General features: G+C 44.0%; 1 protein-coding gene across 5 annotated transcripts in view; it reads left to right on the forward strand.

The window, feature by feature from the left end:
- PDE8B (phosphodiesterase 8B) overlaps positions 1-24,813 on the forward strand; it is a 284,085-nt gene that overhangs the window by 24,943 nt on the left and 234,329 nt on the right. For 3 of the 5 annotated variants that reach the window (XR_007127458.1, XM_047730023.1, XM_047730024.1), the window contains exon 1: positions 3,871-4,817. The exons of the other annotated variants lie outside the window; for them this stretch is intronic. Coding sequence is in view for 2 of the 3 variants with exons in the window: in XM_047730023.1 (XP_047585979.1) it covers positions 4,458-4,817 (360 nt within the window). In the remaining variant the exon portion in view is untranslated. Of the gene's footprint in view, positions 1-3,870; positions 4,818-24,813 lie in introns of those variants that run through there. 5 annotated transcript variants of the gene reach the window in all.

Genomic DNA, 24,813 nt, shown 5'->3' on the forward strand with positions numbered 1-24,813 from the left:
CTGTGGAAAGGGTACACTGAACTTACTTTCTTTGCTGGCAGGTGCTGGACCTGTCCTTGACCCCTGAATCCAAGTCTCTGGGATGGGACCAGGGAACTGTTGTTATTTCTGACAAATTCTTTAGGATGATTCTGATGTGCAGTTAGGTTTGATATCACTCTTTGCATTCAAGGATTTCACTATTCTAAATTAAAAGTAATTTAGTAAAAGGAAGTAGAAATTTCATAGCATCCCCAAGTGTTGGTGATTTAGAGATTTTGGAGAGTCTCTAGGAAATTAGGGCCCTGAGGTTAAGTGACTTGCCCGAGGTTATACAGCTCTAGAAGGCAGCAGTGGGTGTCGGATTCGCCCTTTTCACTCTGAGTTCAATGAACCTTCCACTGTACCAGGCTGCTACTTAACAGAGCCTCTCATTTCAGTTATCAGGTGATTAGATTTCCAATAAGTTCCACCGTTAAGAATGTAGTTTGAATCCAGAAGCTCTGTAAGGTTGATGGGTTGATTAAATGTTTGGTTATCTAAAGATCAATCAGAAAGCTGCTATTGTTTTAACCTTTCTGGTGAAGAGTCATGCAGAATGTATTAATCCCATTTTCTGCTTCTTTAGAGGAGTTCTGGAAGAGTCATGCCAGTTTAGAAAAATGGGAAAAGACCTTAACCGTTCATGGTCTTCCAGTGCCTCTGGGTCCTACTTCTGAAATAAGCTCTTATTTGACATCAGTATAAAACATACAGGCCATTCAGTGGACCCTGGACAGATCTGAGGTTCAGTTTTTGAAGAAATTTCTGGTGTTTGCTTTGATTTGTTTCTTGGTCATTGACTGTAATTAAATTTTTTTCCCACCTAATTTAATTTTTTTTTATAATGTTGGTTTCTTTGACCCTATTATGTAACTTGAGCCTAAATGTTATTTCCAGTGTCTGAGCTTGTAGGATTTACTGTTGTCTTGGAATGCATTGAGATTGTGGCATGGGAATCAGTCCAGAAATCACGTATACAAGCAAGAACTCAGGCCGCAGAGCAAAGCTAGGGAATGATTTCAGCTCAGCCATTTCTCCTTCACTTGCACATGTTTCAGTGACCAGAACTGTGCCCACAACAGGACAGGTTACACATTCCCACTGAGAACACTTGCTGGAGATGATAGGGATGCATTATTTTTTTCCCTTTTACTAAATCAGCATTGGCAGTGGGAGCTGTGTCTGCGGAAGATATTGGAACTCTTGCTGCTCTGGGAATGGGTGGAAAATGTATACCTAGTGCATTCCATCTTCTGCTGAGAAGAGCTGCATTCAGGGAAAAAGGCACTGGTCCCAGTACAAAGTGTTCAATTAATATGCTAAAGCATCTTCATACTGTTTGATAGCTACCTTGATGTTACTTACTCTTTCAAGGCTTAATCTTCTTGTCGTTCTTTTAATTTTTTTTTAATGCAGAAAGATCAACCTGAATTGGTTTCTGGTTGACTTGTCCCTTCATGATCCAGCCTCTAGTGTTCTCCACCAGAAGACTGCTTGTAATTTCTGTTTTATCTTCTTGTCTTCAAAAGCCTCAGCCAGTGACTGGTCCTTTTCTCTGAGTGGTTTCCTCATAGTGACCACATTCCTAGAGGAAACTCTGAAGTGGTCACTGTAGCATGACAATTAACATGGCTCTAAGTTTCACAAAAAGCTGCCCCTGGGTGCTCCTTGAAGGATGACTGAAATGATCATATATGAGAGAATCATAGTTTAGCTTTAGGAATGATTAACTCATGATTTCACATGAATCTGGGATTGGTATGGAGAGCAACAGTTTTGGAATTTAACTCTGATGGTATTTGCTCAGATTCCGAACAGTCTCTTGGAAGCAGAGCAGATGGCAGCCTTGAGACTTGGACCTTTTTCAAATGAATGATTATCTCTCTTATCTGTCTTGACCATTTAATGTGATGCTCTTATGGGCATGGGTAGGGCCAAGGAAGTATGGACCCAGGGAGCCTGGAGGGAACTGTGGAAGAGGTCATGATGCCGGGAAAGAAATATCACTCTGGCTGGGGGAGAGCTGCCAGCAGACAGCCCTCAGTTCAGCTGTTGGTCTCCTAAGGGGACTGGCTCAGCTGAAGAGAGACACCTTCTGCACAGTTGCTGAGGTGGCCTACAAGCATCTTGTGGAAATAGAAGGGCCCATCCTCCCAGCTTTACCTCAGGACAATTTTGAATCCTCACCCCAACTACCGAATCCATCCCCCCCACCGCCCCCCCGACACCTTAGGGAGAGCTGAGGCTTTTATTAAGACCACAGCATAGCTCAATCTCTTCCCCCAACCCTCCTCCTTCCCTTCCAGTTGTAGATTCCAAGAAAGAATAAACCCCCTTTTTTTTTGCCTGCTAAACACCATCGTAGAATTTGCTTCTTGGAGAAACCTAAACTGCCCAGAAATTTTATGAGCAATTTGCCTGTCCATTAGAAATATAGCATAGACTTTTTCTGCAATAACCAACCAAAGATAGACTTTTTCATGCCATCAAAAAAAAAAAAAAAAAAAAACACAACAAAAAAAGTGGAAGGTAGGAGTACTAAACTGAGAAACAGAGAAACAAAGATAGAATTAGGTTAGACTAGTTCTTTTCCCTCTCTATATTTGCATTTGGGATGTGGGGTGACATCTTGCTTTTCTTTTTTTTTTTTTTTTTTTAGATTTTATTTATTTATTTGACAGAGAGAGATCACAAGTAGGCAGAGAGGCAGGCAGAGAGAGAGGAAGGGAAGCAGGCTTCCTGCTGAGCAGTGAGCCCGATGCGGGACTCGATCCCAGGACTCTGGGATCATGACCTGAGCCGAAGGCAGCGGCTTAACCCACTGAGCCACCCAGGCGCCCTATCTTGCTTTTCTATAAAGGTTAGGAGCTGTCATTCGAAGTCTTCAGCCACTCTAAAAGTCGATGGTATGAAGAGAGGAAGGGATGAAGCAAAGAAATTATTTCAAATTGAATACTTCTTTGTATTTAGCATTATGACTCTGTGTTCTTGTCCTTGCCCTTGTAAACAACTCTAGATAGAGTCCTTTCTTAGACCACATTTCTCCCCTCTGCCGCTGTCGCAGCAGGCAGGAATCACTAAAAGGGCCAATGAATGAATGGCAGTGGTGTCTCGCATCTCAAATCCACATATGGGGAGACTGAATGGCAGCCTTGCTTCTAAAGGTATCTTACTCTCCTTGAGTGAAGCTTGGCCCATGTATGCCTCACCTGGGGAAGTGAGGGAAGGCGGTTTTGAATGCCCAGTCCAGAGGGAGAGCCCTGGACAACAGGAGGCTGGATGGGGTAGAAGTCAGGGTGAAAATTAGGTGACATCCAAGCAGGAGGTGAAAACTCTGGAGGCGAAAGCCCAGAGCACACGGACAGCTTCCTCTGTTCCTTGCATGGATCTTAGGATCTTAAGGGAATTTGTGTGTTTAAGGGTTCCTTCCTTTGCAGGGTCTCTCATTCCGTGGCATGAACCTCCAAATGTTGAGGTTAGACATGGAATGGACTTCTGAAGACTCAGTCCTCAGACCCTGTGGGGGGAAGTGATGGGCGGACTACGGAAGCATGAGGTATCTCCTTAATTACCTGAGTGCGCCAAGAGGAGAGCTAGTCAGCTGGGTGGGCTTGGGCTGTTGGGGAGGGGCGTCTTGGTGTTTTGCTCGGGGGTGTGGTACGGTGTGTTGGTGAGGGGAAAGAGGCATATTGCAGGGCTCCCCTGGGCTGCACAGCCCTTAGGGCCGGCCTGGGGTGAGTGCCACGAGGGGTAGCGGGCGCAGAAGGGACGAGGCCTCGGACCGCGGAGGAGGAGGGCGGGCGCGGAGGCGTGGTGCCAGCTGCTGCGCGCTGGGGCCCCAGGGGCCGAGCCGAATCTTATAATCTCGCCCGGCCGGGGAGAGCTCAGGGAGCGCCAGGCGGGCCGTGGGGCGCAGTGGGGCCCGAGCGGGAGCACTCGGAGAGGAAGGAGGGTGGGAACGAGAGCGGGAGGGGGACGGACGCGGACCGAAAGTGGGGAAAGAAGGTGCAGGCGGGCGGGCGCCCTGGCCCAGGGGCCGCGGGCGCGGGAGCCCGGCAAGGTTGAGCTGGGCGGCGGCGCGGGCCGAGCCGAGGGAGGAGGGGAAGGCGGAGGCGCGGGGAGCGTGTTTGGGGCGCCGCGGCAGGGAGGGTGGCGGCCGCCGGTGCGCGCGGGGCGCTGTGTGTGCGCGCTCTCCCGCTCGGGGAGGAAGATGGCCCAGAAGGGAAAGTTGGGGTGACGCGCGCAGCCCCCCGAGGCTCGGCTGGAGCCGCCGCGGCGAGCCCGACGGAGCGGCGGCCAGGCAGGCCGGGGGGCTCGCAGTCCGGGTGCCTCCGCGGCCGCCGAGGAGCCCGCCCCCTCACTGCAGGTGGCCGCGGGTGCCCCGGGTCCCGGCGGCCGGGGGCGCGGGCCGGCGCGCGGGGGAGCCCGGCTGAGGGATGGGCTGCGCCCCCAGCATCCACGTCTCGCAGAGCGGCGTGATCTACTGCCGGGACTCGGACGAGTCCAACTCGCCCCGCCAGACCACCAGCGTGTCGCAGGGCCCCGCGGCCCCCCCACACGGCCTCTTCGTCCAGACCGACGCCGCCGACGTTATTCCCCCGAGCGGCGCTTCGGGACCCCCCGGCGCCGCCCGCGTCCGCAGGGCCCGCGCGGAGCTGGGCAGCGGCGGGAGCAGCAGCAGCAGCAGCAGCAGCGCGGGCTCCGCAGCCCCCGCCGCGACCACCTGCAGGGGCCGGAGGCGCCACTGCTGCAGCAGCGCGGAGGCCGAGACCCAGACCAGCTACACCAGCGTCAAGGTAAACGGCTCAGGCTGGTGGGGGGCTGCCCGCCCCGTCCGGGCGGGGCCGGCATGAGTAGGGGGCTCCGGCAGAGTTGAGTGGCCGTGACGCGGTTGGTTTGGGAGGTTGTCACTAAGGAGGAGTTTACTTTTCCTGTGTGGGAGCGATGCGGGCCCAGGAAATGTGAGCGGAAGAGACCCCTGGAGGGGTCCTGGGAGCTGGTTCCAGGGGACCCGTGGAGAAGGGAGCGCGGTGGGAAGCCTGTGGGCTGGCCCCGTTTCTCACTGAGGGAAGGAAGGCTGTGGTTCCCTTAACTCCGGAGGTGGGGTGGTATCATTGAGAGCCTCTGGTGGCTGGCTGAATGAAATCTGAGCTCCGGGCTCGAATCCGCCTGCCTTGCAGGTGCATGGTGCAGACCGGGTGCAGGGATACGGTAGTTCCTCGGGTACAGCTTTTTACCTGGGAGAGCCAGCTGCACGGAGTCTTCACCACAGGGGCCGAGCGTGGGGATTTGTGAATGAATGAGGGTGTTTGTGTTGTGCGGAGAGATGTAGGAAGGGAAAAAGAGGAAGAGGACCAGAGTGGAACCTGTTGTTTGTGCCTTCTTGGGGTTGGCCGTCTCCTGGACATAATTGAGGGCACCTGGCTGTGAGTTTGGAGGGTCAGCTGAGCTACCATGAGGGGCAGCGGTGTCCAGTGCAGTGCAGCTGAGGCAAAGATTCTGAACATACCTCTCATCTCACAGGAGAGTGGGATTTTGAGGAAGTGGGGGGGAAAAAAGTGTTTAAATCATTAAAGCAGCCACTAGCAATTTCTTAGTGACAGAAGAAAAATGACTGTGTTAATAGTGCCCTCCTGTATGTTCTCAAAATACTATGAAATTGAAGAGGGTTTTCATTGTGTAAGTCTGGCCACTGGGCCTTTTATCATTGTAGCAAACAGAATGACAATGGCACATTCCATTGTGCACAGGGAAAAAGAAATACATCCCTATGACTCTGAATGTTGTGTAGAATCACAGCTTTTACATGGTCAATAGATTACCAGGGACCGTAATTAATTAATTATTTGGCAGAGAAAATTTTATGTTTAGTACTTGAAAAGTTATTCAACAGTTGGCCTAGGGTGAATAGGCACCTGGCTTTTACTGGATCAAATCAGCCTTCAGTGGAAAGGTGAAGAGAAGGATGGCATGAGTTGGTTTGAGTCTGGAAGACCAAGAGCTCCTTTTAGTGAACTTATAACAGAATCCGATTTTGTAACATGAAGCTTACCTGAGTTTATTTATAGTGGTATTATTTCTCTGGTAGCAGTCATATAATATACTAATATAATAATCATGATAAAAAAAGACCATTTACTGAGCACCTACTATGTACCAGGTATAAACTTTCTCTTCTAGCTTTTGAATCTTAACCATGTGATGATAAAATATCCAAAGGCTGGAGCCCTGGATTCCTGACAGTACAACTTACCAATTGAACATTTGTTACAGAGGCATGTGTCAAACGTTATCTTTTTCTCAAGCTTTTCTCTCCCACACACACAAAAAAAATAGTAAAAAAAAATTTTTTTTAAAAGCATCAGGAGCAATTTCATGGGGTTAAAATGATATATTTGGTGAGATAATTAAATAGGGATGTTATTTTAAAAAATAGCCTTTGCCTTCTTGTTGAAAAGGCAACGTGAAGATATTGAAGTAGTTCAGAATGGTGACAACTTATGAACTCTGTGGTAATTTTTTTTTTCGGGGGTGTGTAAGAGAAATTGTATATTTCTGCCTTTCATAGTACCAAGAATCCCAATTTAATATCTGGCGACTCTGGCTATTCCATGTTTGTTTATTGAAAGAAGGAATAATGAATGAATTCATTCTCCATGTTTTAATACTTCCCTCAAGAGGTTATTTAGCAAATGGAGAAAAAAACTGGAGGGAAAATGAGTCCCAATTATTAGCATCTGGTATAAACTTGTAGTAATATCATTGCTACTTGGCTGAAGTGTTAAAGGTTTGACCTGAATAGGAATTTAACTCACATTGCTTTATCAACAGGATTTCCAAATAAGAGCTTAATTCATTCCAACCTTTTACTAAGAATGTTGGGAATGAAACTGCCGGTTCAGTGATTCAACACTAATTTATCTGTGTAAATCTCAGAAACTATATATTTGAAAATACATTCGAGACCAGAGTTATTATTTAGACAAGTCATACAGAATTATTATCACAGAATTGCTTTAATATATTTAATAGTATCCTTTTAGGACTTGTGACTCAGGGTTATATTATCTTTTTCTATCTTCACATGTTCCATACTCTTTGTGGATGAGATAATTTTATAAAAACTTTGTTTACGTTTCTTTTTAGAATAAGAATGTTTCTGCCTTAACAGTTTGAGATAGGTGCTAGTCACCCATGTCTGGACCGTTCACCCCTCCTCTGCCCCGCCCTTTTCCAAAATGCTCAGGGGAAAAAAATAAAGTCCTTGCTATTTGGTCCTGTTTACAGTGGTAGTGGGTCATAATGGTTTTTTTTTTTAATTTCCTCTTTGTACATCAATTATAGACCATATTCTCATTATCTACTTGGTCTCTGGTATTCCCCAGGGTACAAAAATGTGTGCTTGATCTCTCTCTCCTTTTTTCTAGCAATAATTAATCTCATTAAGCTTTTAGAATGATGAAGCATTATGATGTCAAACGTGATGTCAACAGGAACCTTCCTGAATACCTAATTTATAAAAAAAATGATAAACATTAATAATTCATATGCAGTACAGTGATATCATATGGGTTTCCATTTCTGGTAAGAAGTAAGCTTTTTCTCCCAATTGCTGTAAAAATGCAACTTCCTTGTAATTTGTCTCCCTCTTGTTTGCCTTTTCAAAAATAGTACTCCAACAGGAGACTCCTGCAGAATGCTCACTCCTCATACTGTGCCAGTTGTATAATTCTTGTTCAGAAATCCTCAGGGCGGGTGGTTGAACCTCTCTCTGGGAAGATCAGGGCGGGGGGCGGGGGTTGGTTCTTACAAGTCTTTTCTCATACCAGCTGTTGCAGCTGGGAGGCAGCCGGGACTAGGCAGCCAGTTGTAGAGAAGAGTTTTGACAGTACAGTAGACTTGCAGCCATCTCTGGTGGTGTGTGTGCGTATTTGCGCGTGTTAACTATTTTGTGGATCAGGCACAGGACATTGTTAGTTTCCAAATGATTCTGTGTTGATAGGCAGCATCACCAGCTCCCTCTTTCTCGGGAACTCCATTCATTGTGCCCATTTATTCACTCAGCCAGTATTTGTGCCAGACTCTGTTGTAGATGCTAGGGATTCAGTGAATATCCCTGAAGTTTGGTAAGTAAAGACTAATGAGTGAGGATGGTGAATCTTTCATAAGAGATTGTGCCTAAGTCAGTGATTAATGACTTTGTTATCCATTCCATGGTTTTCTGAATCAGTGAGGATAATCCCAAATTGATTGTATATAAAAGGAAAAGAAACATTTTTCCCACCTTCTGGTAAATAATTAATGGTAATAAATAATAATAATTTTGGTAATTATTTGGGGGAGGGGTAGAACTGTTGTGAAAAAAGTCATTTTTATCTGTTCTCTATGTCGGTGCTCTCTAGTGCACATCAGAATCACCTGAAAGTCTTCTTCTTTTTCTTTTTTTAAAAGTTTTATTTATTTATTTGACAGACAGAGATCACAAGTAGGCAGAGAGACAGAAGGAAGCAGGCTCCCTGCCGAGCAAAGAGCCCAATATGGGGCTTGATCCCAGAACTCTTGGAGTCATGACCTGAGCTGAAGGCAGCGGCTTTAACCCACTGAGCCACCCAGGTGCCCCACCTGAAAGTCTTCTTAAAATGTGGATTGCTTAGCCCCACTCCCAGAGTTTCTGATTTAGTCGGCCTTGGGTGGGGCCCGAGTTTTGGATTTTTAACAAGCTTCTCGGATATGCTAGTGTTGCTTTTGAAAGAATTGAATTGACTGTTGGCCAGATGAATTAGGTTGGGGCTACCTCTAGCCGAGTGGGTAGTATTGAATGTATTTGGGGGTACTAGTCATAGCCCTGCCTCTGTCGTCCTTTACTCCTATAGGGGCAGCCCGATTTCTCATTCATGAAGTCAAACTCCGAGCCTCCAAGGTTAGCTGGAAAGTCTCCAAGTGTGGAGAGTGTGCACCAGGTAGCCAACCCACTCTGGTTTTTTGAGGTTGGACTTCCCCTCAGGTTTCACTGGGTTTGTAAATCCTGATAGCTTGCTTTGCCATCGCAGCCTCTTCCATACCTCTGCCCTGCTGGGGCCCTGTCCTGTATCGTGCAAGGCCAGGAGGAGCTGAAAATGGGTCTATGTGACATAATATCGGCTTATATTTAGTTCTTAGCTTTTGGAGTCTTGCTGGTCATTTTCATCATATTTTTCATTTTATTTATTTGACAGAGAGGGAGAGAGATCACAAGCAGGTAGAGAGGCAGGCAGAGAGAGTGGGGAAGAGAGCCCAGTGCGGGGCTCGATCCCAGGACCCTGAGATTACAACCCAAGCCGAAGGCAGAGACTAACCCACTGAGCCATCCAGGCATCACCATATTTTTCATTTTAAAATGGAGCATAAAGTTTAGTAAGCCCAAGTGAATCTTCCAAGTTGATTTAGTAAAACTCAGATTTATTTTCTGCCATAGCTCATTTCATCACAGTTCAGTCCCTCTCCTTTCTTACAATGTATTAATTATAGTCAGTGAGAAAATCTTTCTAATTTTCATTGCTTTCCTCAGTAGTTAAATTAATTTTTAAGAAATACAGGAAATTCTCCCTTTTGATTTTGCTAGTTAAGTCCCCAAACCACAAAGGATAATGTAGTGTAAGATCCTGACTTTCAGAGGTGATACTTCTCTATGGAGACTTCCCCCATGTGGTACCTGGGTGACTCAGTCAGTTAAGCATCTGCCTTCAGTTCAGGTCATGATCCCGGGGTCCTGTGATCAAGTCCCATGTCAGGCTTCCTGCTCAGTGGGGAGCCTGCTTCTCCCTCTCCCTCTGCCCAGCTCTGCCTGCTTCTGTTCTTCTATCTCTCTGTCAAATAAATGAATAAAATCTTAAAAGAAAAGATCATCCTTGGTGATCACCAGGCAGGACTTGGGCTAAAGCGGGATAGGGCATGCTGGTGAGGGCAGAACAGAACCTTTAGTACCAGGTTGGTGAGGGATTAAGGCCAAGAATCTGAATAGCAAGGAGGGAATGAGCCCTATGGAACCAGGCGGGAGGACAGAGTCCAGAGTCTGGAGGAGCAGGTGAGCATTTCAGGGGTAGGTGGGCAAGTCAGATCTGAAATTCAGGGGCTCAACAAGAGTGACCGCTGTCAAGTTAGGTTGAGACCTCTGACTGGGAAATAGAAGGTGTTTACTTATTTTCTGTGTGAGGTTCTCTGCTGAGTGTAAAGAGCTCAGTTCCCACAGGGGATGCCAGTAACCAGTCAGAGTCTGGGCTGTAATTAAACCTGGTACCCAGGTGAGACAAGACTGACTCTTCAGGTCTTCCTCGCACCTGGTCCAATTATCTGGGTAGGAAACAGATTGCGTATGCACAGGGATTGAACTGAAATTAATCTACTGAAGAGACTATTCAGATGTGCAGGCCAGATGAAAGGAACTCAAGAAATGACATGGAAACCCCCTAAGACTAGAAGAGGAGGGTACTGTCATCACCTTGAAGAGGTAACATTAGGGAATGGTTATGGGAATTTGAGAAACCAAACCTCTTGGTCAGGGAAGCCCCCAGAAGCTGTGGTCTTAAGGAGGACTGCAGCCATTGGGCCTGGCATGGAGAGCCAAGGAGTGAATGCCTCCTTGCTATTGTTTTCCCCTCCATTGATCTCCAGCCAGTACCATTTTTGTCCAAACACACCTGGAAAACAGAGAGCAAAGGAGCCCATTGATTGAGGCTTTCCAGAGCAGGATAGAGAGATTATCCTGACCCTACTCCAGAAGGCTCCCTGAAATGAGTGTCAAAAGATGTTGGATGTCATTGGAGGTACCTTGGTAAGCTGAGATTGAGTTGGGTGATTTTGGTTTTCTGAAATAATGGCATTTTTAAATGACCACTTAATGTATTATTTATGTTTCCTATTTAATGACTAATAACATTAAAATGAGTCCAATTACTTTGTTTGGAGACTTTTAAGTTATTGCTGAAAACATACCCTCCTCTTCATTTCACTCTCCACCCTGACTCTGCTCAGGCACTTTCTTAGTCAGCTTGGGTTGCTGTACCAAAATACCATCAACGGCCGGGCATACACAATGGACTTTTATTTCACACTGTTACGGAGGCTGGGAAGTCAAGATCAAGGTGCTGGCAGATTCTGTGCCTTATGAGAGCTTTCTTCCTGGCTTGCAGATGGCCACCTTCTTGTTTTGTCTTCACATGGCAGAGAGCAAGCAAGCTCTGATGTTTCTTCCTCCTCTCATAGGACACTAACCCATCAATGAGAACCCCATCCTCATGACCTCATTTAAATCTAGTAACCTCAAGGAGCACCTGGGCGGCTCAGTCAGTTAAACATCCACGTCCGGCTCAGATCATGATCTCGGGGTCCTGGGATTGAGCCCCACATCAGGCTCTGTGCTTGGGGGAGTCTGCTTCTCCTTCTCTCTCTGCCCCTCCCCACCCCTTGCTCTCTCTCTCTCTGTCTCAAATAAATAAATAAAAATCTTAAAAAAAATTAATTATCTCCCAAAAGTCCCACCTCCAAATACTATCAGGATTGGGGCTGCAGTGGAATTTTGGAAGACACATGCTTTTGGTTTATCCAACATGTTTCTATCATTTCCACTGCCCCTCACTCACCACTCCCTCTCTGTGATCTCCAAGCCTAGGAGGAGGCCATGGGGGGAGAAAGTACTCTTTCTCAAGTTCAACGTTCCCTAAGTGGGAACGCAGTTTAGCTAGTTTACATTTTTGCTCAGTTGGTACTTTCCTCCTCTCTGCACCCTTTCTACACAGCCTCAGAAAGTTGATCAATGAGTTTTACTATGTGTTTACAAGCTGATATGTTCAGTAAGGAATATGTATATTTCAGGTAGACTTAGAAAAGTTTACATGTGCCTAGGAGCTCATTTTTAGAAAAAGCTGTTACCTTTAACACAGTGGAAGTCTGGGCAGTTATTATGTTTTGATAGAAAATACCACTTTTTAACAAGTTGCAATATAGGGTAGTTTAGATTTGGCTCTTGATAGCCTCATCTCCATTTTCTCTCTTTTCCCAGTGCTGGATAAAAGCCAGCATTTGCTTAGGATTATGATGCCTTACTCATTACCATTATCTTCTTTCATCTCTTCTTTTCTGCCCTCTTAGGGACAGTTCACAGAAAAGTAGTTGAGAAGCTTGTGATGGCTATAATAAAAATCAAGAGATTCTGTTACTTTTGGATAATCCATCAGTGAAAGAATATTTCATGGTTGCCTTTTATTTCCGAGGTGATTCACATTTTCCTGTATGGTTTGTACGTTTTGCAACAAGGTATGTAGAATGGATATAATAATATCAGGTATTAGTCAAGTCCTTGCTCTCTGGGGACCCCTTCATATACACTGTTTCACCCAATCTACATACACACACTATGAGCTACAAATTGTCATTACAAATTTCGCAAAGGAGGAAGAGGAGACACCAAAAGCCGGGCTAAATTGCTCAAGGTGAGGGCTGACATTTGAATACAAGATTGTCCGACTCCAACTCCAAATCTGGTACTGAGCTTTAGGGCCTCTCACAGCAGCCTGAGGACCCAAGAGTGGGTGCTGCTGGAACTGGGGCGCTACTTAGAGTGGAGTGGTAATAGACTGGTGGTGGGGTGGGGGGACAGCCAGGGGGTCTTGTGGTTGAGGTTTCTCTTATGCATTCATTGTCACCCCTTCTATTAGATTGAACTGGTGTGTTGTTTTGAGATGAGTGGAGAAGGCAAAATGCACAGAACTGGAGAAGCTTTGGCAGAACAGTTGTCGTTGTTTTTTTTTTTTTTTTTTTTTAAAGATTTTATTTATTTATTTGACAGAGAGAGATCACAAGTAGACGGAGAGGCAGGCAGAGAGAGAGAGAGAGGGAAGCAGGCTTCTTGCTGAGCAGAGAGCAAGACGCGGGACTCGATCCCAGGACCCTGAGATCATGACCTGAGCCGAAGGCAGCGGCTTAACCCACTGAGCCACCCAGGCGCCCCCAGTTGTCGTTGTTTTTAACCGAACACAGTGCTTGGCACTTTGAAAACATTGTACGAGTATTAGCTCCTAATAATCCTGCCGTTGCTATGATTTCTGGTTTGGTAATTAAAATGAGATTTTTGGCTCTTTAGATTTTTGACATTTTTGAGACACATATTTGTCTTTTATTGGAAAATGTATTCCACTTACAAGTAGATTGATTTGGCCAATGTAGGTGACTAACTGGGTTTAAATATAGATGTGATATCTGGAAGCTTTGGAAACTGCTGCACAGACATGGGTTTGGTCTGCATCCGCTGAATCCCCAAAGGCGATGACATGGTAGAAATTTGCCAGTTGAAGGTGGAAGCTGGGGTTTGACGAGTGTTGCATGAGCGTTGCACCTGCGCAAAGCTTTGGCCTTTAAAGATCAGGGCTTTGGTGTTATCTTGAGGTGGTTCTGTGTGGGATTCTTTGGCGTAAATCTATAACCTAGAGCTCATCTCCAACTGGGCTTAAAGCCATTTTGCATGAGCACTGTTGGTTTTTAAACTGCTATATTTCAGTGGTGTCAGATGTAGTATACTATTGGAAAAAACCGAAATACTGTAAATGTAAGGCCCGTTTTCTCTCAGATGAAGGTGTAAGGATTAGCTACAGGGATGGCATTGCCTGTGTGAGTCACAAAACAGAGAAGACCCTGAGTGTTGGAAATTTCTACAGGAAGGCACGTGAGAGTTTTTTTAGCACCCTGTCATGCAGGGTAACATGGATAAAAAGAAAAGTGCTGTTTTCTGACGTCTGGGCTACAAATAACATGAAAGCTCTAGACTGGAGGGTGATGAGTTCAGACTAGTTGGGGCTTTTGTCCACTCAAGGGCTCCTGCTGAGGGAGCCTCAAGCAAGAGCAACGGCTAAACAGAGAGGAAAGGACTAGTTTATGGAGGCCGGTAATCCCCCAGTGGCCCAACCCGCACTCACCACGTAGTCTGGGGGCCATTTGAGAGTCATCTTCATTTCCGGCTTCTGAAACTGGTGGACAGTCTTGGCCTAGAAACTGGTTGTGAGGAAGGAGAAGCTGCTCCATCTGTTGATGCTTTCAGCAGCCTCACAAGTGTTTTGATCGGAGCTGGAACGGAAAGGTTTTCTTTTCCCCACAGTCGAATACAAACTTGGGCTACAATATCTCCTTTCCAGAGTTCCCTCGAGAGAGTGATTCCTGAAACAATGATGGCCAAGCAAAGGTAGAATGGAGCAAAGGAGCGGCTTGGTCAGTGGCGGCCCAGCACTGGTTAGTACTGCCTTCCAGGGAGTCCCCCATGTACGTGCTCTGGGAAGGGGTGCTGGGACAGGAGGCTGAGAGAGAGATGGCTTTGCATGAAGCTTCCTGCCTGTTCTTCCCAAATCTATAAGGTTCAGTTTGCAAAGCCAGTTCTGGGACCCCTGCCACATTCGTGCCCCCCCCACCCCTCACCCAGCACAGGGCCTCACACACTCATAGGCCCTTCTGTCCCTGTAGTCAGCTTCTCTGTCCATTTGCTGAGTCACAGGTGTTTCCGTGGGTGAGCTTTCCAAAGCCTCCACCTCTCTCTGCAGTGATCTGGCTCCTTAGGGCCAGGAGACTACAGCAAGGCTTCAGGACCGACTGAGGGAAGAGGGAGCCTTCATATCCCTTTGGGAGGAGCTGGTGAAGGGAAGCGGGTGTGGTCCATTCTTCTGACCTCCCTGAGGGTATGACAGGGCGGAGAGCTGCAGGCAAGTTCTCCCCTCATATTTGTGCCAAGTTCACCCCTCACATTTGTGCCGCTTTTCTGGAAGAGGGAGATAGATGGGGCAAAAGGCCAGAACCTCTTCTGTGTGTCAAAGGTGAGAACTTTGAATTTAAGAAAAGAAGAAAGAAAGAAAGAAGGAAAGAAAGGACAACTCTAGCTTTTATATGCAGATTATGTGACAAAAATACTTTGTAAGCCACCTAGTTGGTATCAGGAATGGATTTTCATATAGAAGCAATGTTATACATGGCATTTAGGTTTCTAGGTTAGCCCAAAAAAGTATTCAGACCATTATGTAGCTGGAATATATTTACAATGTTGTGAGAGAAACGTAAAATTGAATTAGAGCTAGTGTTTCTTTGTGCACGTGTCCTTTGGGAGAAGCGGGTTTAATTAGAGGACGATGAAGCAGATGAGGGAGAACCTGTGGTGTTCCCCTCAGGGAGTGGTGCTCTTGCCTCACGGTTGGTGTTCTGAGGAGGTGAGGGAGGGAGCCGGGGTGCAGGGACCAGGATCTCACCCCTAGGGACGCAGAGCTATGCTGTGACACTGTCCTCTTTTCATCTGGGCTAGTTCATCTCCAGAGGCACTAAAGGGGTCTATTTTGTTTCTTTTAGGGCCTTATTTTCTGTTTTACCCACAAATACTTTGCATCTTTTAACTCTTAAGAATCCTTAAAAACAAGTCAACAAATGCAAAACCACTACACACCAAAAAACTGAATGACAGCTCTCTTAGTTCAGGCTGCCATAACAACAAAAAAATGCCATTCTCACTGTTCTGGAGGCTGTGAAGTCCCAAGATCATGGCACCAGCAGATTCCGTGTCTGCTGAGGAGCTGCTTCCTGGTTCATCAGTAGACATCTTCTTACCGTGTCCTTAGTCCTCAGCGGCAGAGTGGGGCGGGCACTGGCTGGGAGCTCCTCTGTAAAGGCACTAATCCCCTTCACGAGGGCTCCACCCCCCAGGCTTGTGCAGCCCCTTCTTTTTTTTTTTTTTTTAAGATTTTATTTATTTATTTGACAGAGAGAAATCATAGGCAGGCAGAGAGGCAGGCAGAGAGAGAAGTTGGGGGAAGCAGGCTCCCTGCTGAGCAGAGAGCCCGATGCGGGGCTTGATCCCAGGACTCTGGGATCATGACCTGAGCTGAAGGCAGAGGCTTTAACCCACTGAGCCAACAGGCGCCCCTGACTCAAGTTTTCTAATTGCGTTGTTAGTTTTTACAATTTGTGGGTATCTAAATAAAATTCACTCATTACAAGTGATTGATAGGTCTCTAAAGTCTCACTGAATCCACAGGTTCCCCATGGCTCTATCTTTGTACTTGCACTTAATTTGTTGAGGGCGCTCCGCTGTTTGTCCTGCGGATAGTCCTCCGTCTGCATTTTACTTTTTGCATTGCTGGAGCGGACCTAATGTGTTTTTGTGCCTTCTGTGTTTGTTAGAAACTTGCAGGTAGATTGACAGGTTTGATCAAATTATGCTCAATTTTGGGGGGTGGGTGTAGGGCAAGAATACTTTTTCATTGATACTGTGTTTTCACCACAGGAAACACACGGATGTGTTTGTTTTTTTTTTTTTTTTTTTTGCTGTGATGCTAACCAGTAGTAATGATCATTGCTTACATTCATTGATCATTAGGGGGTGTAAAATGGTGATATTCTCATTGTACCATTTCTTCTTACTAGCTGCCTGTCTCTAAGAAGGAAAATTTCTCCTCACCAATTAGTTGGTTTCCCTGGGATACAATTTATGTAGGGAAAGCAGGTTGAATACGTCAGTTTTCCCTCTTATTTCTAGTTTTCAAAATAATGAGTTGATTCTCTAGCGTTCTCCTAAGGTGATAAGAATTTTTTTTTTTACTTGTTTCTTTGTTTGCTTGCTTAGACTCATTACGAATCACTCTGGATTACACATTTATTTGATGTGTGTTAACTCACTGCAGTGATTATACAATTTGGGTGTCCACATTGCCCATTTTTGACCAGAGGGAGCGAATTCGAATTGAAGAAATAGTTTCAGCTAAGTTGGTTAAGTTATGTCCTTATTCTGAAAACGTTCTTTGTGGATGAGGGCTTGTTGAGCACCTGCGGGTAAAGGCCTTAGAGCCTGCCTGCCTGTTCCTAGTCGTACCAAACCTCTCACATCATGGAGCTTTGAGAGGATCCACTGTGCAAGGCCACAGTGCAGCTCATTTCATGTAATTTTTGTGGCTACAAAAAGACTACCTGGTGTTATGAGAAGATACTCACTAGCCCAGACTTGCATTCTCACTCTGCCCTATATAAGCTTTGTGACCTTGGAGAAGCTGTGTAACTTCTCCTTAGTTGGGAATAATGTACGGTCAAAAAGATTGGTGCAAGTGTAGCAGATGTACAGTCCCTGTAAACCTTCTCAGTTCCCAGGAATGCGTGCGCGCGTGTGTGTGTGTGTGTGTGTAACTAGGTCTTTGAAATCTGGAATGTATTTTACACTCACAGGGCATATCAGTATAGACCAGCACATTCCAAGTGCTCACTGGCCACATCGTAGCTACTGTGTGGAGGAAGATAGAATTATGGTGGTGGAAGGGAGGAAGAAAATTAACCTTCATGTCAGAGTTCTAAATTGTGCAATTGCAATTTGATCTTGGAACCTGACAGGGAGTATGGCACCATCGTTGGTTATTAGTGTCTTAGTTCTTCACTCCATACCTGCTTGTGGATATTCTCCTTCGTCTTGCGTGGGGCTCAAAATCTACAAACTGCATCTTCCAGATCCTGTTGCCAACTGGTCTTCTCTTAGATCCTGAAGGTAGGAGGTCCTGGTAGGCAATTGGGAGTGGGAGGAAGGCAGATATCTGAGCAGTGGCTCCTGCGAAGCAGCAGTGGGAGAACTTGGAGAGAGATGGTGCTGGCATCTCTGATGAGGAGGAGGGTGGTCTGATGGTTCCAGGCCAGGGTTTCTGACGTCTGGATATTACCCTCTCACCTTCTGTTTCTCCAGCTCACCTCTATCTTCTTTTGGCTCTTTCATAACTTCCAACTCCTTGTAAATAGTTCATTACATTGATTCCTTTCCACTTAGTATATGTACAGTGGTTTCTGTTTTTCCCCAGTGGACACTTGGCATCTAAGGACGGAAAGAACTAGGTTATAATCTCATGTGTGCCATTTAGTTTGTTCTGTGACTTAACTTCTCTCATTTTCAATTTCTTACCTTGTCTAAGGAGAATAATAAAAATCACTGCCTCATACCATTGTTGGTATAATTTACATATATATAAAATGACTGCTAGCTTTCAACCTCACTCTCCGTTAAGTGTTGTCTGCTGTTGATAACAATATACAAACCGATGTTTGAAGGCTTGTCATTTAACATTTTTTATTATGGAGAAGTTCAAATGCATACAAAAATAGAGAGAATAGTATAATGGAACTTCATGTACATATTACCCAGCTTCAACAGTTATAAAATTAAGCCTTTTCTTTTATCTACACCACCCACTCTCCCCCCTACTCTGGGATTATTTTAAAACAAATCTAAAATATCATATTATTTTAGCTGTAAGTATTTCAGCATGTAACCCTAAGAGATTAGGACTGTTTAAAAAATAACCACAGTGCTATTAGCATACCTAGAAATTAAAGTAATTCCTTAATATCATCAGATACCAAGATAATGTTCAAATTTCCCTAATTTGTCTCATAAATGTCTTTTTAAAAATTGTTGTTTGAGTCATCTTTGGAATAAGATCCTCTCGTTGGTTGATGTGTTTCTTAAGTGTCTTTTAATCTATATGTTATCTGCTTTTAACTTTACAATTTGTGCATTGACAAAACTGGGTCATTTGTCCAGCAGAGTTTCCCACAGTCTGGATTTTGCTGATTACATTCCTGCGGTATCCTGTACCGTGTTCTTCCGGACTTATAATCCCTATAGTGTTGGTACTTCCATCTAGAGGTATTTTGGTAGGATTCAGGCTTGTTTACATATTTATTTTGGCAAGACTACTTTATAGGTAGTGCTTTGTACCTCCATCAGGAGGCACATAATGGCTGGTTCTCTGTTTTTGTGATGTTTCATGATCGTTGTCTAGATCTACTAATTCATTGGGGATTACAAAAGTCTATCATTCATTTTTTTTTCCCTACAATACGTCTGGAGTGCCTCCATAGGGAGAACCTCCCTTTCATCAACTATTTAATTATCCTGAAGTACAGTTCATATGAGAAAGGTAGGGTAAATGCTTGATTATTTTATTATTTACCAGGTTTTAAAATAGTGATTTGGTTTTTATCATCCTCCAGTAGTGTTTGTGGTGTGGCTATACGCTTAATCCGTTTATGAATATGAGACGTATCCCAGTCTGTTGTGGTTATTGTTCTTGCTGATGCTCACTTGTCCTATCTTTGCTACTGGGAGGAACCGTGTTAGCCCCTAGTTATCTGTGATAGGTTTTTTTTGCCTGATGGTATGACAAGATGTTCCAGTTTCATCATGTTCTTTCCCTGATCTGGAATCAGTAATTTCTCTCAGGAACCTAATTCTTTTTATTGAAAGAGGGTGTTTAGAGACATGATCTGGGCAGTGGAGTAGTCATTGCTAATGGACTGGTTATTGTTTCTTGGCTTTTTAAGTGGACACAGCCAGGAAAAAGGTGTTTTTTTTTGTTTTGTTTTGTTTTTTTTTAAGCGATAAAATGCACCACAAGTTTTTACTTAGACTTCCAATTCAAATTTAGGACCACAAGGCTTTACTTTAACCTCATTAGTCTTACATTTCTATTCTTCTCCCTGTGACATAAATACCGATTCTGAACAGCATTGGGGATAATTCCTCATTTGTTCTATCCTTAGTATACCCATAACAGTCTCAGAATCATCACTGAAAGCAGCTTAGTATTTTTTCCAGTTATTGTTGACATCAGAGTGTATTCTACTAAGAATGAACCAGGAAAATTATTGTGTTTTTAAGTGATTTGAATCAGTTCCTTTTTGTGTAGCAATCCTAACAGTGGAATGGTGAGTGACTAACTCATAGTTAAGGACCGTTTTGTTCATTTATTTCATTTTACTTTTGATTTGGTCTTTTTTTAATCTTAAATTTTTAAAATTTAATTTTGTTATAATATGAATTATTTACATTACAAAGTAAAATCTTTACAATATGGTATGTTTAGAGATGGTTAGATTTAATCCCTATTGCTTATATTCTATGCCCTCCATCAAGTAGGTAAATATATTTAAAATTTTTATAGTTTTCATACCATTGTTTTAATTACACACAAAGATTATGTTTATAGCCTTTATTTCTTAGGTAAGTGGTAACACGCTAACTCATTTTTCTACGTTTTGCTTTTCTCACATAACAATCTATCTTGGAGATCACTCCATCATAATTAGTAGGTATCCCTCATGTCTTTTTACATTATAAGCTGTACTGTAGCTTATTCAACCAGTCTCCATTGATAGATTTTGGATTATTTCCATTATTCTTTGCTATTATAAGTATTGCTGCAGAGAATGGGCCTGTGCTGATATCTTTTTTGTATTACAAAGTCTAAATTGTTTTTAGTACAATAATGAAATATTCTTTTCCAGAAAGGCCATATTTACCTAATCTGGGGCATTAATTTCTGCCTATCACCTAGAAAAGTGTCATCAAGCACTTTAATTCTCTAGGAATTGTAAATTAGTCACACAGATTTTGCTCAAGCTTAGTACCTTTAGCAGAAGCTTTTCTGTGTGTACAACGTGCTCTTTTCTGCTTTTAACCCAGAAATAGTTTCGTTTTCTTGGAGATGTGGGATCTCAAGGAGACAAACTTTCTAGAAAGGGTTGTTCCCCACAGTGGTAAACACACCTTTTCATGGCAGCAAAGTGGTCTGCCTTTTCATCTTTGCTTAGTTGGAAGTTCTCTGTGGGGGCGCATGGCTGGCTCAGTGGGTTAAGCGTCTGCCCTCAGCTCAGGCCATGATCCCAAGATCCTGGGATCGAGTCCCGCATCAGGCTCCTTGCTGAGCAGGGAACCTGCTTGTCCCTCTCCCTCTGCCTGCTGCTCCCCCTGCTTGTGCTCTCCCCCTCTCTCTTTCTCTCTCTGTGAAATAAATAAATAAATAAAATCTTTTAAAAAAAGAAAGTTCTATGCATTGACACTGTCTTCAACCCTGTCAGCATCCATGGGGTGCCACAGGGCACTCAGCATCATGAATTGTTTGAATTTCCTTGAGCCTTCATAAGGACTTAGAACACAAGTAATTCCCTATCTTAATTTTAATCATTAAGACCTAAAATCAAAGTTTTTTTCATGGATGTATATTATTTTATATGTTTTAAGAATATGATTCTAGAGGTACTTGGGTGGCTCTGTCAGTTGAACAACTGACTCTTGATTTTGGCTGGGGTCATGATCTCAGGTTTATAGGATCTAGCCCTGCCTATCAGGCTCCACGCTCAGTGAGAAGTTTTCTTCTCTTAGATTCTCTCCCTCCCCCCATGCCCTCACTCTCTCTTTCTCAAATAAATAAATAAATCTTTACGAAAATATAGGATTCTATTTTTGTGATAGAATTCCATGTCTGATCTATCGATACTTTTCCTAAAATGCTTTCTCATGTTTAATATCATTTATAAGTGGGTCTTGTTTTTTTTTCCTTATATAGATATATTGGCTTTATCAACTAGCAATGCTCAATGTAGTTTTCTTGGCTCATGAAATGTATATGAATGAAAGAGGAAGTGCAATGAAGTTGTGGTGGAGTGGGGGGAAGATAGGGAGAAGCAGAGAGAGCATGCAAATATGAAAGAAGGAGAGAGAAATGGGGGGTGTAGATTGGAAACTAAAAGTTGGAGAAAATGATATAAAGAGTGGATATACACCTGTGCCTGTGCAAAAGAGACACTCTTAAAGGTGGAGTACCTTCATTCTGTGCCATTAAGGAAGGAAGAAAGAATTGCTTATTTGTCCCAGTTAAGGAGAATCGAGATTGGGTCACAGTTCCCTGTGCTAGCATCAGGTGGCACTGTCAAACTAAGGCAGCTTGGTTGTCAAACATGGAGAAATTTTGGGGTAGACTGGTTCAGTTCAGCAGTTCAACAAATATTTTTTTGAGGGTCTCACTCCATATCAAACACTTCTGTTAAACTTAGGTTACGAAGATGCATAAGATGACTCCTTCCCTATGGAAGTTTCTGTTCTAGTTAGGATGGAGAGAGAGACAGAAATAAGTATTTTCTTTTGCTATACAGCATAATACCACGGATATAGTGGCTTGAGATACACACATTTATGATCAGTTTCTGTGGGTTGGGAATCCATACATAGCCTCTCTGGGACCTCTACCTCAGCATCTCTTACAAGGTTGCAATGGGTTGGCTAGGGCTAGGTCTCATCTGCAGAACTGACTGGAGAAGACTCCTCTTCTAAGCTTAGTGGCATAGCTGTAGGCAGGATTCAATTCCTTAATGGCTTTTAGACCGAGCGCCTCAGTGCTTGCCTGCTGTTGGCCAGAGGCCACACTTGGTTCCCTGCCACGTGAACCTCCTAGACACAGCAGCATGCTTCATCAAAGCCAGCAAGAGGGACAGGAAGATGGTAGTCACAGTCTTGTGTAGCCTGGTTGCAGATGTGACATCCCATCATCTTCGTAGTATTCTGATGATCAGAAACAAGTTACTAGGCTAGTCCATACTCAAGAGGAAGGGATTACACAAAGGTGTGGATACTAGGAGGTGGAAATAAAGGTGTGGATACTAGGAGGTGGAATACTAGGATACTAGGAGGTCTGCTTGCTGTATTGGTGTTTCCTATAGCTCTGCAGTATCTGAGAGAGGTGGGGTTCCCCAGGAACACGAAGGAAAATGATCTGACTCAGCCTGGCATGGAAATGGCTTCTCAAGTAAAGCATTGTCTCAGTAATCTTCTTGAAGGACATATAAAGATTAATTTGGCATGTATTAACTTGGTAGCGGGGAAAGGAAGTATGGGGGGGATGTTTAAGTAGAGGGAACAACATGAGCAGACCCTGAGGGGGTAAAATAGGATGTCTGAGGACCACTATCCAGTAGTCCAGCGGAAACTGTGTGGAAGACACGTGAGTCAGAAATATAAGGCGAAGGTCCGATTTGGGGATGTTTTCTTTGCTAGGCTAAAAAGAAAATGAGGATGTCATCAGGGTAGTCATGGAGAGGTTTTTAGCAAGGGAGTGATGTCATCCTTTGATTGAAGATTGTGGGAGATTGATTTCCATAGTTTCTACAATAATTCACAGTGTGAGATGAAGGGAGCCTGGATTAAAGTGGTGGCAATGGAGAAGAGGCAGTAGATTTTTACGTTTTTAAATCAAGAAGTTATTTGATGTTGGGACAAGGCAGATGTGGGAAATGGAACAATTTGGAATGATGCCCAGGTTTTGGCTTAGTTTTGGCAGAACATCTTTGTTCAGGATCAGAGGACAAAGGAGGGGGGAGAGGGAGTAGAAGAGTAGGAGGAGGAAGTCTGTAAGTATGTATGTAGGTTTGTAAATTTATTGACTGACTACAGGAGAGCTTAACTCAAAGTGTTCTTTACAGTGTTTATGTTCATAATTTAATCAGTGTCACTATGTAAATTTACTTTCTAGGCAAACCATATGCCTCAGTGATAGGAGATGGAATCAAATACAGAATTCATTTTCTCTACAAACAGTTTGATAAAAGAAAAATTGGTGTTAGAATATCCATAAGCTAAGACCACAGGTGGGGAGCCCCTGACCAGTTGTGTCTTGTGCTTGGAATCTTGTAACGTGGTCCCTGAGTGCAAGTCCTACTATAGAACACTAGGTATGAAGTGTTACGCCACAGACTTTCTTTGAGATCTATTTCACATAACATAAAATTGACCATTTTAGGGGCACCCGCATGGCTCAGTCGGTTAAGCATCTGACTTCGGCTCAGGACGTAATCCCAGGGTCCTGGGATCAAGGTCTGCATCAGGCTCCCTGCTCAGCAGGGAGTCTGCTTCTCCCTCTCTTTCTGCCCTTCCCCTCCACTTGTACTCTCTCTCAAATAAATAAATAAAATCCTTTAAAAAATTTCACCATTTTAGGGTCACCTGCGTGGCTCAGTCGGCTAAGCATCTGCCTTTGGCTGGGGTCATGATCCTGGTGTCCTGGGAATGAGCCCCACATCGGGCTCCTGCTCAGTGGGGAGTCTGCTTCTCCTCCTCCCTCTGTCTGCTGCTCCCCCTACTTATGCTCTCTCTCGCTCTATCAAATAAATAAAATCTTAAAAAAATTTAAAATTAAAAATTCACCAATTTAAAGTGTACAATTCAGTGGCTTTTAGTGTATTCATTATGTTGTGCTACCATTACCACAGCCTAATTCTAGAATATTTCCATCCCACCCAAAAGGAACACCATACCTATTAGCAGTCAATCCCAATTCCCTTCTTTCCCAGCACTTGGCAACCGCTAATGTACTTTCTGACTCCACAAATTTGCTTATTCTGGATGTTTCATATAAATGGACTCATACAATATATGGCCCTTTGAATCTGGCATCTTCTACTGAGCATAATGTTTTCATGGCTCATCCATGTTGTAGAAGGTGTCAGTATTTTATCCCTCTTATTGACAAAGAATATTTCATTGTATGGCTGTACCACATTTTGTTTATCCATTTATCCACTGACGGACATTTGGGTTGTTTCCTTTGTGGCTATTATGAAAAATGCTGCTGTGAGCATTCTCGTGTAAGTTTTTGTGTGGACATATGCTTTGATTTCTCAGGGACAGTTCTAAGAGTAGAACTGCTTGGTCATGTGGTAACTCTATGTTTAACTTTCGGAGGAACCACCAAACTATTTTCCAATGCAGCTGCATCATTTTACATTTTTGCTAGCATGTAGGAGGGTCCCTGTTTCTGCACATCCTTGCGAACACTTGTTATTGTCTGTGTTTTTTATTATAGCCATTCAAGTGGGTGTGAAGTTGGAGCTCAGAGTGGTTTTGATTTACATTTCCCTGGTGGCTAACTCAGAGTTGTTTTTAGGAGTTCAGTGGATACCACAGGTGAAGTCTGACATGGATTTTGT

Source organism: Lutra lutra, chromosome 5 (genome assembly GCF_902655055.1).
Source record: "Lutra lutra chromosome 5, mLutLut1.2, whole genome shotgun sequence".
In the NCBI taxonomy this organism is placed as follows: Eukaryota; Metazoa; Chordata; class Mammalia; order Carnivora; family Mustelidae; genus Lutra; species Lutra lutra.